Below are 16,295 nucleotides of genomic sequence, written 5' to 3'. Positions count from 1 at the left end.
TAAAGCAGGTTATGAAAGTGGAAGAGAGCCCACAGGATTCTCTCAGGCCAACAGCAAAACGAGCAGTACTGCAGATGACAAAACTCCTTATCCTTTGTTTCAGTATGGTTGCCTCCTCAAGGCAGGAAAGCTCTGCCCATGTCAGTCTGAAGTGGAATGCCACATGGACTGTGCTCTGTCAGGTTCAGAGAATTGCTGCTGAATTGTACAACTAACTTCTGAAAGCTGAGCAGCACTAGGATATGGGAGATTGCCATCTAAGAGGCTTTTCCTTAGACTAATCAGTTATACAAATATGGACATTCCTTGGTTCCAGAATTGGGCTGCAACTATGCTTTGTGAAAAAATGAAGCAGTAGACAGGCTATCAGGGAGAGTACAGAAATGGAAATTAAGTCTCTTAAGGAAGTGATTGATAGTGGGGATGATTTTGATAACAGTTGGGCTGGGGAGATGGGAATGTAGAGAGAGGCAGGCATATTACAAGTTTATAGAGAGATTCTCTGGGGTTGAGGCTAGGAAAACTGGGATCGACTCTGTTTTGAAATATTTGGCAACTAAGTGGCTTAACCACTTGAGGTCCAATATAAGGTGATCCCTTTGACATTATTTCAAATAAATCGAGGAGTCCAAGCACTGGTGTTCTGAAAGCATGTAGATCACAGTCACTATAATTAATGAGTACCAAACTGTTCAGGAACAATTGGCTACAGCTGAAATCAACTTAAGAAGCGAGCATGGCTATCAACGGGAAGCTTGTAGAATTTAGAAATCTGGCAGACAGAATAAATTTTAGCACACAAGAATAAAATTTACCTAATGCAGACGAAATATTAGACAATTCCTGGATTCTTCAATAGAGAAGAATAGCAGTTTGATTTATTCTCTTCAAATCTAATATGTAGAATCTTGGCCTCTCCAAGAGAGAGGAGGGAGGGGTTAGCCTTCAAAACTTGGTGATATTTATGCACAAGTCTGGCAGGTCCTCCAGAGCACACAGAAAAGACTGTTTTGGAATATCCTCAGAGGCAGTTTCCAGGAAAATTTGGGTTATTTAAATACACATTGTCAGATCTAGTACTAGATAGATTAGAAGCAATGACAATTGAAAATCCAAGGCACCAGCACTTCTCTAGACTATTTTTTTGATGTCTTACAATATCTAAATAAATATTTTCAGTAAGAATTTCAGGTCATTACTATTGGCTACTGTTCCTGAAGTGGTGGGACAGAGGAATCCTTAATATCATTTTTATACTTCTACTGGCTTTTGAAGGAGCATTTGAGAGATTTGAAAGAATGGAAAGACACTATAAAGAAACAAGATTCTTAATAGTAGTTTAGTCCTTCTGGTCCTCAGAACAAGAATGAAAGTTGTGGTCACAGAACATCTGAAGGATTTTACTTCCTCAGATGCTGGTTCACTGGTTTAGAACATGAGGCAGATGCAGAGAGCCTGAGGTACACAGCCTTGCCAAAAGAGATACACTTGATTATTCTCCCCCTTGATTTTCTCTACTTTTATAGCCATACCCTTTTAATAGAAATACACCTCGTTTGTTAAGCTCTAACTCACCGGAAAATAAACTCGTAAAAAGTGAGGACCACTTGTATGGTGCTGATTTTGTTTAGGTGCTTGTTTTATTGGTTTCTTCTGCATGTTTAAGAGACCGTAGCAGTGTACTGAGCTTGTTCAACTGGAAGAAACTTTTTTCTATACTACCTATATCTCTTAATTTCTCTGCCAATCCTCATTCTGATTTAACTCAAAAGCATTTTGGAATTCCATTTGTGTGAAAGACATTATACTAACTAAGGTCCTGATCCTGCAACATGAAGCAGACAGACAAATTGCAAGAGGCCCCGTCACTTTAAATAGTCATGTGCCAGCACACTAAACATTGCAAAAGCAGGACCTATAGTAATATTTTATTACTTCTACAATTACAAAAAATCAGCTACTGCCCATTTTATCTCTCTTCCCACTGAATTATTTTTATAGTTGAAATATACCTGTTAATACATTATTATTTAATAAAATATAGATAATTGTCAACTTCTATAGTGTTTTCTATCAGAAGATTCCAGTGCACTTTACCAATATTAAATTAACTCATGCTGCTGCAGCTTCACTGTTAAAGCTAGCTTGGATACATCTATATGTGCTACAACAACTGCCCCCCCCTCGCACCCCAAACAACTGCTGTGTAGCCATACCCTTTGTCTTATTCTTTAACCAGTAAACTAAACTGACATATAACTGAGTTCATCAGTGCTTAATAAGTGATCATTTTTGTTGTTGACTATTGATAACCAAAGTCAAAAGCTGTATAATCACATATTACCAGCACATCCACATTAAGGGGAGGGGCAATTTTCTAACGGCATAATGGCAGTTATGCACTTCTTTCTCATGAGAGAGAACTGCCATTGTGCCTCTGAAAGTTAAATGTCTCCCCCTAAACATTTAATGCTCGTCTACAGATTTCTACAGATATTTTGGTGGGCTTAGAATTTTTGATAGAAAAAATCCTACTAATTTTACATGACAATACTACTGTAAAACAGGAATAAAAATAGATATACTTCACTCATTTGTTGCTTAATTTAGAGTCTTCTGCAATAGTGGAATTTGCTGCAAGGTGTTTAACTTGCGATGAAATTCTTTATCACTGAAAAGGAAAGTCCTTTACAAACTAATGTCATGAGAAACTGAGTTGACACTTTAGCACTGCCCACACCTATAGATCTTACTAACAAAGGTTTCAGTGTGAGTTAAGAGCCACATGATGGATTCTTTAACCAAATTTAGGCCATGTCTACACTACAGAGTTAAGTTGACTTAAGTTACATCAATGATCTTAAACCGCTTTAATTACGTCGGTTGTGCATATCCACACAACGCTTCTTGAGTTGGCGGAGTGTGTCCACAGTTGGTGCTCTTGCATTTACAGAGAGAGTTGCATCATGGGTAGCTATTGCATTGTGCAACTTACCACCCTCTGCCATTAGGAGCTCTGGGAATGGATCATGGTGCATCATGGGGGCGTGTTCAGCATCCCATGACGCAGTTCTTTCTGTCCCATCATTCCATGGGCTTCTGACTTGGTTTCATGCCAATTTTTAACAGCCCTTTTTAATTGTGTACATGCTCCGCCATCTCTGCCTGAAGATATAGATCCTGCACTGCTGACCACTTTGGTGATGAGCATTATGAACACAACGGGGCTGGTCATGCAGCTGCGAATCAGAAAGTGAATCAGTGGTGCCTGCCCTGCTGTGTGCCATGGAAAGAAATAATTCAAAACTGCTGCTGGCATTCACAGAGCAGCTGCACACAGTGGACCATTAGTACTGGGCTTGGGAAACAAGCACTGAGTGGTGAGATTGCATTGTGATGCATGTATGGGATGATGAGCAGTAGGTGTAGAACTTTCACATGTGCAAATCCACCATCCTGGAACTGTGTACTGGCTCGCCCTAGCACTGTGATGCAAGAACACCAGAATGAGAGCAGACCTCACTGTGGAAAAGCGAATGGTAATCGTTGTGTGGAAGCTGGCAACTCCAGACTGCTACTGGTCAGTTGCAAATCAGTTTGGAGTTGGTAAGTCCACAATGGGGGTTGCAGTGATGCAAGTGTGCAGGGCTATTAATCATCTCCTGCTATGAAGGACTATGACTCTCAGTAATGTGCAGGGAATTGCTGAGGGCTTTGAGGTAATGAGATTCCCTAACTGTGGCGAGGTGATAGATGGAACACATATCTCAATTCTGGACCCAGACCATCCTGTGACTGAGTACATTAATCGAAAGGGCTACTTCTGTATGGTCTTGCAGGCGCTGATGGATCACCAGGGCCATTTCACTGACATCAGTGCAGGGTGGTCAGGGAAGGTATATGATGTGCACATCTTTAGGAACACTGGACTGTATAGAAAGATACACACTGGGACTTTCTTTCCAGACCAGAAGATTCCAATACGGGATGTCGAAATGCCCATAGTGATCCTGGGAGAACCTGCCAATCCCTTGCTCCCATGGCTCATGAAGCCTTACACTGAGAACCTAGATAGCAGCAAGGAATGCTTCAACAACAGGCACAGCAGGTGCTGAATGACTGTTGAATGTGCCTTTGGCTGATTAAAAGATTGCTGGTGCTGCCTTTTTGGCAGGTTAGATCTCAGTGAGGAAAATATTCCAATGGTCACTGCGACTTGCTGTACTCTGCATAGTATTTGTGAAGCAAATGGGGAAAAGTTTCCCGAGGGGCGGAGTGCTGAAGTACATCAGTTAGCTGCTCATTTTGAGCAGCCAGATACCAGGGCAATCAGAGGGGCATAGCAGGGGGCTATTCGAAATAGGGAAGCTTTGAAGGAGCATTTTGACACAGATTCCCAGTAATGTGCCTTTATGTCTTTGAATGACCCCTATAGTGCTTACTTTCTGAGCATTATTTGTACTGAGCAAATATTTCTGCCTACAGCCACTGTGTTTGATATTACCACCAACTAATGTATGTATGACACAAAGACTCATTTTATTTCAAAGATTAAAGTTTAATAACAGGACAAACATTTTGTCAAACAGGGAACAGTCTCTTGGTTATGGCTCTCACAGCTGTATCTCCAACTTTCACTGTGGAGTGCACAGAATACTGCGATGAACCAGGAAAATGTACTCCTGGGGGAATTCTGCACCAATGCACATATTGCATGTGCTGCGCATATTTTTATTATTTTTATTTATTTATTTATTGCAGGAAATCGCTTCTACTGAATAATTGCTGCAGTTCCATCTTTTGCCCACCAGTGGGCACTGTGGCACTAGAACACAGCAGCTGCTCCTGGCCAGCCCCCGTTATGATAGGGAAGAGAAAGGGCCTGCCTTCTTCACAGCACCTATTGGGCCAGATCAGGAGACAGGGGATATAGGGAGACAGACAGCATGGGACTGCTTCGGGGCAGGGGAGAGGGTTAGACAGGGACTCATAAGGGCTAGTGCGGGAGGACAGACTGGGGCAGGGACTGAAGGGAGTGGAGGTGCAGGGCCACAGGGGCAGGGAAAGAGGTGCAGGGCCACATGGGCAGAGGGGGAGGGCGTATGGGTTGAATGGGGGCACAGAGACACATGGGGACGGGGTGCAAGGACACATGGGAACAGGGGCAGATGTGCTTGGATGAATGAGGGAGGCTAGAGGTCAGCCAGAGTCTGCATGGGGGATGCTCCCTAACAATCCCTCCCCACCCCCGCCCCCAAAAAAACCTGTTCCATACTTTTCCCACCCATACCCAACAACCCTTCAAGTTCATACCCAGGCTCCTTTCCAGCAATTACTTCCCTCTCTCTCAGCTGCTCAGTTAGCCCTGACTCCCCCAAGCCTTTGCACTGCTTCTGAGGGGTGCGGGAAATACGGTTCTATATTGTAGTTTAAATGAATTATTACTCAGAGTTCTGTATTAATATGCCTAGTAAGGAATCTATTTGTCAAAAAACATTTCCTGAATCTTTTTGTTGTCTGTATTGTTACAGAGATACTTGTTGACAGGTACTTGGAAATGAATTACAAAAATAATTGAAACTGGTGTGATTATATTATTTTGACAAATAAAATATGCAGAATTTTAACATATTGGGTGCAGAATTTTTAATTTTTTGGGGAATAATTTTTAATGTTTTGGTGCAGAATTCCCCCAGGAGTAAACATGTGAGGGAGTTTGGGGAGGGCAGGGAATGGAGTTCAGTATTGGCTGCAGGGGGAATTGTGCACAGATGTGCTCAAACTGCAGTGCAATGGGGGACTTGAGCATCTCTGTCTGGCCCTCCAGTAGCTTTATCATCTGCTCCTGCCACTGTCTCCTTTCCAGGCTATCCTGCCTGAGTCTTTCGTTAATTGACTCCCTCCACCCTCTTGTTTCACTATGTGATGCGTCTGTTGACTGCAGCACTTCACAAAACATATCCTTACTCCTCCTGGTTTGCCTCCTTATCTGTATGGCCCTACCAAATTCACAGCCTTGAAAAACACGTCATGGACCATGAAATCTGGTCTCCCGCCATGAAATCTTCTGTGTGCTTTTACCCTATACTATACAGATTTCATGGCAGCGTTTCTAAAATTGGGGGTCCTGACCCAGAAGGGAGTTGTTTGGGGGGGGAGGTGTTCCACAAGTTTATTTTAGGGGGGTCTCAGTATTGCCAGCCTTACTTCTGCACTGCTTTCAGAGCTGGGCGGCTGGAGGGTGGTGGCTGCTGACTGAGGGTCCAGCTCGGCACAGAGCAGTGCAGAAGTAAGGGTGGCAATACCATACCATACCATCCTTAATTCTGCTCTGCTGCTGGCAGCAGCTCTACCTTCAGAGCTGGGCTCTTGGCTAGCAGCTGCCACTCTCCAGCTGCCCAGCTCTGAAGGCTGCACTGCTGCCAGCAGCAGCGCAGGAATAAGGGTAGCCATACCGTAACCCCCCCCCCCACACACACACACAATAACCTTGCGACCCCCACAACTCCTTTTGGGGTCAGTACTCCTACAATTACACCACCATGACATTTCAGATTTAAATAGCTGATATCATGAAATTTACAATTTTTAAAATCCTATGACTGTGAACTTGACCAAAATGGACTGTGAATTTGGTAGGGCCCTACTTAGCTGACAGAGGAGCTCCACTGGTGCGGCGGATCGGGTCCTCAAGGGCACAACTGCAGAAGCCAAAGAAACAATGAAAGAGACAGTATTGTGAATTCACTTACAGTCATGAATCACAAAAGTTACACATACTTATTTCTCGCTGTCCCTTTACTAGCACACAGTTTGGCAACAGTCCGAAAAATGGTGAGGTCAGCCAGGGGGTAGAGGGGTAATGGGTTCTGAAGGGGGAGTGGGCAAGAAAGGACAAAGGGTCTGGGTGATTTGTAAAAAGGGTCACTACACATGCCTCGGTAGAGTGTTCTGAATATTGGCACCTTAGCCCACAAGTGGGGGTAATTGAACCTGATATCTCACTCCTGAGGGTAATCCAGGATGCAAGGGTGCATCTCCTGCATGCATGCGGCTTCAGACCAGGTCCATATGCTGCTCGCCTGTGTGCTGCTCTGGTCCCTGCTGAAATAATTTCCAATTTGCGCAGCAACAATCCCAACAGCGAAACAAGGCAACTCTGCCAAGGAACCTTTGGCAGAGAATTGCAGAATACCTACAGAAAAGTTCTTTAGAGATCTCTATGGAGGATTCGCAGGACATCCTGGTGTACATTAACGAACTTTTGCACCAGGCCCCCACTGCACAGCTGCATAGGCTCATTTGTTAATTTCTGTTCCTTATGCCTCCTCTCCCACATAAAGTATGTGAGAGCTCAATCTCCTCTCACCATGCAGTATCAAAGCACAATGCATGCTTACAAGAGCTTGCATCTCCTTCTTCAGGCATGCCAGAGCCAGAGCGCTAAGATTGGCTAGACACCCTGGAGTGGAAAAAGAAAAGGAGGACTTGTGGCACCTTAGAGACAAATGTGTTAGTCTCTAAGGTGCCACAAGTCCTCCTTTTCTTTTTGCGAATACAGACTAACATGGCTGCTACTCTGAAACCTGGAATGGAAAAGAGGTCCTGACTCGCCATGCCACCAGACGACACTGTGGTGTGTTCCACATTCTTCTCCAACTCAACTTCTTTGTCTACCACTTCATCCTTGGGGTTGACTTGACTGGTCGATGCCTCCAGTCCCCCTGAAGTATTCATGGAGCTCTTGGTGGTGGAGGAGGTGGGGTCGCAGTCGAGGATGGTGTGCAGCTCCTTCTAGAAGTGGCATGTCTTCAGTACTGCACCAGAACAACGGTTGGCCTCCCTGGCCTTCTGGTACGCCTGCCTCAGCTTCTTGATCTTAGCACAGCACTGCTGCATGTCCCTTTTGTGCCCCTTCTCTGGCATCTCACTAGCTATCTGCCTGTAGGTATCAAAGTTCCTACAGCTGGAGAGAAGCTGCAACTGCACAGCTTCCGCTTTCCACAGATCCAACAGGGCCAACAGCTCTCGTGTGCTCCACGCAGGAGCGTATCTACTGCGGAAAGCAGGCATGGTCAGCTGGGAAAATCCTGTGTGAACTGTCCATGCCGACCAAACAGGAAGAGGAATTTCAAAAATTCCCAGGCCTTTAAATGTGGGAGGGGCACATACCTGTGTACCTTCAGGGCAGTGGAGTTCAAACTGCTGACCAGAGCGGTCACGATGGGCATTGAGAGACACCTCCTGAAGACCAATTAGGGCAACATAAGCAAGCACAGTGAGTACGCTGACACTGCGCTGATCTAACTTTGTCACAAAAAACCCTATGCCTCTCGTGGTGGTGGTTTTATTTTGTCGGTGTAGCAGGAGAGTTAAATCGGCATTGTAGTGTGTATATCTCCACTGTTTTGTTGACGAAAGCTGGCTTTTTTTGACAAAACTGTGTAGTGTAGACAAGGCCTTACATTTATTCAGGATTGCACATTGTTGTTAGGAACAACATGAGATTCTGGCCAAAAGCAGCACCTCATCAAGAGAACCCTCACCTCCTCAAAAACAAAGGCTGCACTTGGGCTGAGGTAGGAATGGGTGTTATGGTGATTCATTGGCACCCCAAATCATTCCTATGCATTTTAAGAAACTTCTGTACAGTGGAATCTTCATTCACTAACAACATGCAACCACATCTGATGTAAAATATGGCAGTAGTTTAAGGCATGAATAAGTGGAGGGACATCTAGCATTGGTGCTATAGATCACATAACATAACTGCCAAACAAAACAGAATTTGATGTCTTTTTTTTTTTTTTTTTTTTTTTAAGATGAGTGAGCCATAAAAATGGTCTGGTTTTTATATTAAATTCTTTGGGGGAGGGACCATTTCATATAAATCAGCAGTTCTCAAAATGTGGGTTGCGACTCCATTTTGATGGAGTCGCCAAGGCAGAAAGCCCCAACTGGGAGCTCTGAGGGCAGCAGGGGGCTGAAGTCCGGAGCCCCATGCTCCGAGCGAGGCTGAAGCCCAGCCCTGAGCGGGGGATGAAGGTAGAGGGTCGCAATTTTTTCTAGTGGGATGTGTGTGCATGTGTACCTTTTAAAAAAAAAAATCCAAATGGAGTTGCTAGCATAAAAAGTTTGAGAAACAATTATATAAATGTTTGAGCAGTGCTTAGGACAATGGGGTCCCCAACTGGGGCCTCTAAGTGCTACCACAATACATTAAAAAATAATTATAGAAAGTCCCGCAATTGTGAAGTTAGGTTCTCTTCATTTTGTAATGAGCTGGGGTCAGGAAGACATGTGTTACTATTTCAGAGGTAAAAATTCAACAATATGACCATATGAAAAATTTTGGCCCACACCTTGTGTATTTTCATTTGTAGCCTCAAACAAGTGTATTAAGATGGATAAAGAATTTCAAGGCCACTGGAGAATTTTATGTCTGATGGTCCCCAAAGCCTGGGATTTTGGAATTCTGCAGCAAATGGTGGAATTTACAGGTGAAAAGATTTTAAGCAGCTATGTTTTCACTAGCACAGATGTAATTAGCTACTGAATTCTCTTACTCTCAAACAGCAATTATTATGAAGAGCAATGGAATTTTAAGAAAACAGAGCATTTATAAGAAAGCCTTAGAAAGTATTGATTAAACAAATGTGAAAGTTACAAAAATATTCAGATTGCTACAAAACATTCTACACATCAGCATTTTTAAAATTTAAATGCCTGATATTGCTAATGGACTCCCTATTACTTTCTGTGCAGAGAAAATCCCAAACTGACTACTGCAGGAACAGTAAAGAAGAGGCATAATGCCAACAAAACAAGGTTTCACTACAAAAACTAAGGATATTAAGAGCTATCTGGCTAGATGTGTTTTTTATTTAGTCTTCTAGGTTGATCTCAGTACAAGGATTTGCTTTTAGACTCTAATCCAATAATCTTTTAGTTCTTTACCAAAAATTCTTTCTATTAAGCAGGACTAATTTGTTAGTGTAAAGTCTTCAGGATCAGTCACACAGCCAATACATGTAAAAACTTACCCAGTTGCAGAAAGGAAGACACAATCATCGTGCAAAATATTTGCTACTCTTTCAAAAGTTCTATAGTTGGTGGTGTCCTTTTGCTCGAAATATCCAATGATATTTCTTTTACTGCGCTGTAAAACAAAGTATGTACTTATGACTTTTTTTTAAAATTTCAGTCACCAAAGGCTATTATTATTCCCCCAAAAAAATGTTAAACCCAGAAATGCTTTTCATTTATCCCACAATCAGAGACATGGGCAAGGGCTGTTGTCCATCTGTCTCCAAATGAGGTGTGACCATACAAAAATGCAGGTTTTAAAAATTTAGACTAGAAATGTTACTTAATACTTTTTCAGTGAAGGAATGTAAAGTGCTTCTTTTCCTATTTTCAAATTGACACATAAATGAAAAAAATTCCAGTGAGGTAGATAACATTTTAACAAAATCCATGCAATTAAAAAAAGTAAAAGTTAATTCCAATAATTTGAAATACTAGAAATAATTATCTGCTTTTCATTGCGAATATAAAAGCCAATAAAATAATTCTTTTGAATGGTAAAAAAATCAAGAAATACATACAAATTAAACACTACATGATTCACTTTGTCTCAAAATACAAAACTCTAAATTCCACATACTTCATAGAACACCAATCAAGAGACTTACGTCAAGAGACTTAATTTCTTCCAAGTCATTAACTTCTCGAATAGGATTGCTTTTCTGTTGCCTGATATAATCTGCTATTGCTGTCACCGACCTCTGACCCCTATACTCTCTCTTCATCATCATCCCATTCCGGAACAGTTTTAGGGTTGGATATTTGCTTATCCTGTATCTTTGAGCTATGTCCGCTAATAAAGAAATTAACAGAAAAAATAATGCTATAGATATGGAAATGTACTGTTTATTAATCCTTATGCACACGCACAAACACTAACAAAGACAGGGGCGTTGGACACACAGTTCTGCTTCCCCCGTCTTAAACAAGAGCAAAATGAAAAGCACTGCAGAAGAGAGAAATGGAGAGTAGCTATGGTATTTATATTCAAGAAATGCAATTTCTTGCATATGTTGATGACCATACAAAATCATAATGACCAAAATCTGGCATAATTCTAAAACTAGATTCAATCAGTCACTTACACTTATTTAGCACCCTTCATGTGAACATCGTGGAGGGCTTTTTAAAAGAAAATTGAATTAATATTAAAACAGGGCATAATAAGCAATAATAAACAAATAAAATTTAAAAACTTGCCAAGTAACGGAGTCTAATCCACTTGAGAAGTAAGTTTAATAAGATGTAAACAAGATCAAGACCTAAATAATGCAATGACTAAAGCTTCCTCAGAGCTAGAGCCAAGGATATACACTAACCTAGTACATACTAATTAATTTCATGTTTTCATAAATCTTCATACAATGGTATTAGGAAGTACACAGCCCGGTGGGCACCACATGGAGATGGTATTAATTTGTGTACTTTTAGAAGGTTACAGCATTTGAAGCTATATACAAATACATTTAGAAAATAAATTTAAAATTCTCTATTTGCCAAGTATGACAAAAATATGCTGCAACAATCTCACCACTTATTTACTTACTATTAAATGACAAAAAACTTTGTTAACTCAGAGTTAAGGTTTCCAGCGATGGCTTGTGCCCTTCCACAACGTCAAATTCCGCAAAACTCAAACTTCTGAAAACCAGGAAATACATAACCTTAACTCTTTCCCATGGAGCTGGCAACGGCCACCAGGAATTACCTGCATGTACTCCAGCTGCATTCACTGTGTAAGATGTAGTTGTATTGAATGGTGGAGGAATAAAGTGAAGCAGCTTGAAAGAACTGCAATTGTGATATAAGGAGATCTGGATCTGAGTCCCCCCACCACGTATGTTATGAAAGGAAAGAGGTACCTGTGTATCTGCAGGTTCCAGTTTGCAACAATTCAACACAAAATTGTGTAGGCTGCATTGGTAGCACAGCACTAGGGTCTGCTTACCATGGGTTCTGCCATATGAGAGCAGTCTGTGGATTTAATGATAGGCAGGGGGAAGTATAGGTATACATGGTATCCTGTGTGCAAGTGTGAAAGGGTTGTAAAAGGACATGAAGTGGCTGCTATATTTTACAGATGTGCTATTTTGTTGGGGGAGTATGCTCAGTGTTTGAGCGTAGGGATAGTATGGGTAGCATCAGTCCATTAGAGTGAAAAGGCAGAATGGGAGTGTGTGTGTTATGGGCGTGTTGGGATATCACTCAAAGAGGGCAGAGAATTAAGGTTATGTGGCTGTTTACCTTAACTCTGTCTTTCCTCGTTTTCAGAAGTTTGAGTTTTGATGAACTCAACATTCTGGAATGGCACAAGTTATCACCAGGCAACTTTAACTCTGAGTTAACAAAGCTTTTTGCCATTTAATGTTCTAGTTTTTTAAACAGAAAGAGAAATGTTTATTGGTAGGAGTGAGTGGTCATTTGGACAGTTGTATACTCATCTAGGTTTACAGTCAAACGCTGCTGTGACTAGAAAATAACCAAAAGACGTAGCTTTTATAGAATGCTTTTCCTCAGTAGATCTTAAAGAATTTTACATTAGGAGGCCCATTTTAAAGATGGAAAATTTAGGTGATGTATCTTAACTGTTTGTTTTCTGGATTTCAAATGTTTACATTTGTGTTATCTTCTTTCCCTCAACCCCAGACCCCAGCTCACATGAAGGGGGAAAGAGAGGGGATCAGAAACCTCAAGAGAAACAGTCTCTCCCGGATCCCAAACCACACACAGAAGGGGAGAATTCAGAGCTGACAGCCACCCCTCTTCAACTTCCTGTGCTATCCCTCAGTTCACCAACCCCTCCTGTTTCCTCCCTCCCCCTAATATCTACCCACACCCCTTTACCAGAGCCCCCTAAACCCTCTTCCCTCCCCTACCACCTTTTCCCCACTTTCCCCCCTCTGCATAATACCTTCATCCCTCACTGCAGACCCAGACCATTTGTCACAGATGTGGCAATTTCCTGAAATATCCTTGAAAAAATAAAACATATGTAACTAAGCATCTTTGGAGTCCATTGTATTAAATATAAAGGTTATGTATTATTGCAGTCCAGGGTTGTATGTAACTTATCTAGAGGGGAGATGGGATGTTAACCCTTGGAAATCTCATGAACTTCAAAGGACTATACCGAATTGGCCAGACAAGAATGGACTTTTGGGGCAAACAGTATCAAGTGTTTGCCTCGTTAATCACTTGCAGGAGTTGAATACAAATTTCCCACCTCTGGTTATGCAAAAAATTCAGCCTTTTGAAGCTATACCCTGAGGAGATGACCACTGTCTGCTGATTACCTGTTCCCAGAGCCTGAAGATCAAAGGCCCAAGCTGTGTAAAGGAAAGACTGAACTATTCATGGTTGTGCATGTTCTGAACGAATGCTGATAAACTTGTAACCACAGAAAAATTCTTTGTGGGGTTTGAAGGCCTAAGTTCTACCAGAGCCCTTATTGGAGTTGTGGGAGGAAAGAAGAGATCTCTCCTAAGATTATTAGCAGGTGTGAAGGTTCTTGTGAATGGCTGTGTGAAGTGTGAACGGCTCTATTCATGTCAGTGGGTGTTCCCTTCCCCTCTCCCCAGTGGAGGAGAGTTTTTGATATGTGTCAAGTATATTTGTTCTCAGTTCCAATCCTCGCTCTGGTCTCCAAAGTGTGTTCTTGGTGCATGCTCAAAGCACGCCTTTTCTAAGCTCCCCAACCAGAGGGGCAGGGCTTCCGCAGATCCTGGATCACATGAGGATGTAGGGAGAGGGACTCAGGCACCCCCAAAAAGGCAACCTCCCCAATCTAGCTCATATGGGGGGGGGGGTAGACACCCCAGGGTGCAGTCAGCAGTGATCCCCAGATCTGCTTTTGTGCTCATAAAGAGAGTCTTTACATTCTATCCAAGTTGGTATACAGTTCAGCTATAGATTTTGCAGATGGCATATCTTGCAGCTTATCACTTGCCCAAACAATACCAGTGGCCTTGACAACACCTGACACGCTTCTTATCACAAAATCTATGACACTACAGAAAAGAAATGGGGATGGGACATACCTTGCATTATTTTAAACCATTCTGCACCTCCATTCTCTGTCCTCATGCAGAATGCAGGCTAATCATAAAAGTTTTTATCAAATTAACAATCTTTGCTGGAATTTCATAGTGTCCCACAATCTTCCAGAAGGCTTCTCTGAGGCCACTATCAAATGCTTTCATAAAATCAGCCAAGTTAAAACCAATCTTCTGCTAGTATTCTAAGCCTCTCTCAATAAGTCTTCTCCAGGTAAAAATCTGATCTGAACACAACCTACTGGATCCGGGTAACTACAGGCCTGTTAGTTTGACATCTGTAGTATGCAAGGTCTTGGAAAAAATTTGAAGGAGAAAGTAGTTACGGACATTGAAGTCAATGGTAAATGGGACAAAATACAACATGGTTTTACAAAAGATAGATCGTGCCAAACCAACCTGATCTCCTTTGAGAAAGTAACAGATTTTTTTAGACAAAGGAAACGCAGTGGATCTAATTTACCTAGATTTCAGTAAGGCGTTTGATATCGTGCCACATGGGGAATTATTAGTTAAATTGGAAAAGATGGGGATCAATATGAAAACTGAAAGGTGGATAAGGAATTGGTTAACAGGGAGACTACAGCGGGTCCTACTGAAAGGTGAACTGTCAGGCTGGAGGGAGGTTACCAGTGGAGTTCCTCAGGGTTCAGTTTTGGGACCAAATCTTATTTAATCTTTTTATTACTGACCTTGGCACAAAAAGTGGGAGTGTGCTAATAAAGTCTGCGGATGATACAAAGCTGGGAGGTATTGCCAATTCAGAGAAGGACCGGGATATCATACAGGAGGATCTGGATGACCTTGTAAACCGGAGTAATAGTAATAGGATGAAATTTAATAGTGAGAAGGGTAAGGTCATGCATTTAGGGATTAACAACAAGAATTTTAGTTATAAGCTGGGGACGCATCAATTAGAAGTAACGGAGGAGGAGAAGGACCTTGGAGTACTGGTTGATCATAGGATGACTATGAGCCGCCAATGTGATATGGCGGTGAAAAAAGCTAATGCGGTATTGGGATGCATCAGGAGAGGTATTTCCAGTAGGGATAAGGAGGTTTTAGTACCATTATACAAGGCACTGGTGAAACCTCATCTGGAATACTGCGTGCAGTTCCGGTCTCCCATGTTTAAGAAGAATGAATTCAAACTGGAACAGGTACAGAGAAGGGCTACCAGGATGATCCGAGGAATGGAAAACTTGTGTCATGAAAGGAGACTCAAGGAGCTTGGCTGTTTAGCCTAACTAAAAGAAGGTTGAGGGGAGATATGATTGCTCTCTATAAATATATCAGAGGGATAAATACTGGAGAGGGAGAGGAATTATTTAAGCTCAATACCAATGTGGACACAAGAACAAATGGATATAAACTGGCCATTGGGAAGTTTAGACTTTAAATTAGACGAAGGTTTCTAACCATCAGAGGAGTGAAGTTTTGGAATAGCCTTCCAAGGGAAGCAGTGGGGGCAAAAGATCTATCTGACTTTAAGATTAAACTCGATAAGTTTATGGAAGAGATGGTATGATGGGATAACACGATTTTGGTAATTAATTGATCTTTAAATATTCATGGTAAATAGGCCTAATGGCCTGTGATGGGATGTTAGATGGGGTGGGATCTAAGTTACTACAGAAAATTCTTTCCTGGGTATCTGGCTGGTGAATCTTGCCCATATGCTCAGGGTTTAGCTGATCACCATATTTGGGGTCAGGAAGGAATTTTCCTCCAGGGCAGATTGGAAGAGGCCCTGCAAGTTTTTCGCCTTCCTCTGTAGCATAGGGCACAGGTCACTTGCTGGAGGATTCTCTGCTCCTTGAAGTCTTTAAACCACGATTTGAGGACTTCAATAGCTCAGACATAGGTGAGGTTTTTCGCAGGAGTGGGTGGGTGAGATTCTGTGACCTGCGTTGTGCAGGAGGTCAGACTAGATGATCGTAATGGTCCCTTCTGACCTTAGTATCTATGAAATCCAGACTGTTCTTCCCTGAGTACTTTGTCAACAGTAGTTTTCATCCTATTCAAAATGGTAATATACCACACTATTCTAGGTACAGATAGGGGGGTCATACTTCTCCAGTTATCACAAATAAGCTGGTCCCTACTTTTGGGGGGTTCTCTTCTTCAATCTTTAGGACAGACCTCTTTTTCCCAAAC

The 16,295-nt window shown here is 42.1% G+C and overlaps 1 protein-coding gene across 1 annotated transcript in view; it reads right to left on the bottom strand.

The window, feature by feature from the left end:
- ERP44 (endoplasmic reticulum protein 44) overlaps window positions 1-16,295 on the bottom strand; it is a 132,401-nt gene that overhangs the window by 29,429 nt on the left and 86,677 nt on the right. The window contains exons 5-6 of the mRNA XM_048839428.2: window positions 10,695-10,879; window positions 10,044-10,159 (exon numbers count right to left, since the gene is read on the bottom strand). Coding sequence (XP_048695385.1) covers window positions 10,044-10,159; window positions 10,695-10,879 — 301 coding nt within the window. The remainder of the gene's footprint in view (window positions 1-10,043; window positions 10,160-10,694; window positions 10,880-16,295) is intronic.

Source organism: Caretta caretta, chromosome 2 (genome assembly GCF_965140235.1).
Source record: "Caretta caretta isolate rCarCar2 chromosome 2, rCarCar1.hap1, whole genome shotgun sequence".
NCBI classification, from domain to species: domain Eukaryota; kingdom Metazoa; phylum Chordata; order Testudines; family Cheloniidae; genus Caretta; species Caretta caretta.
The sequence above is the reverse complement of the archived record's forward strand: the minus strand, read 5'-3'. Positions and strand labels throughout refer to the sequence as shown.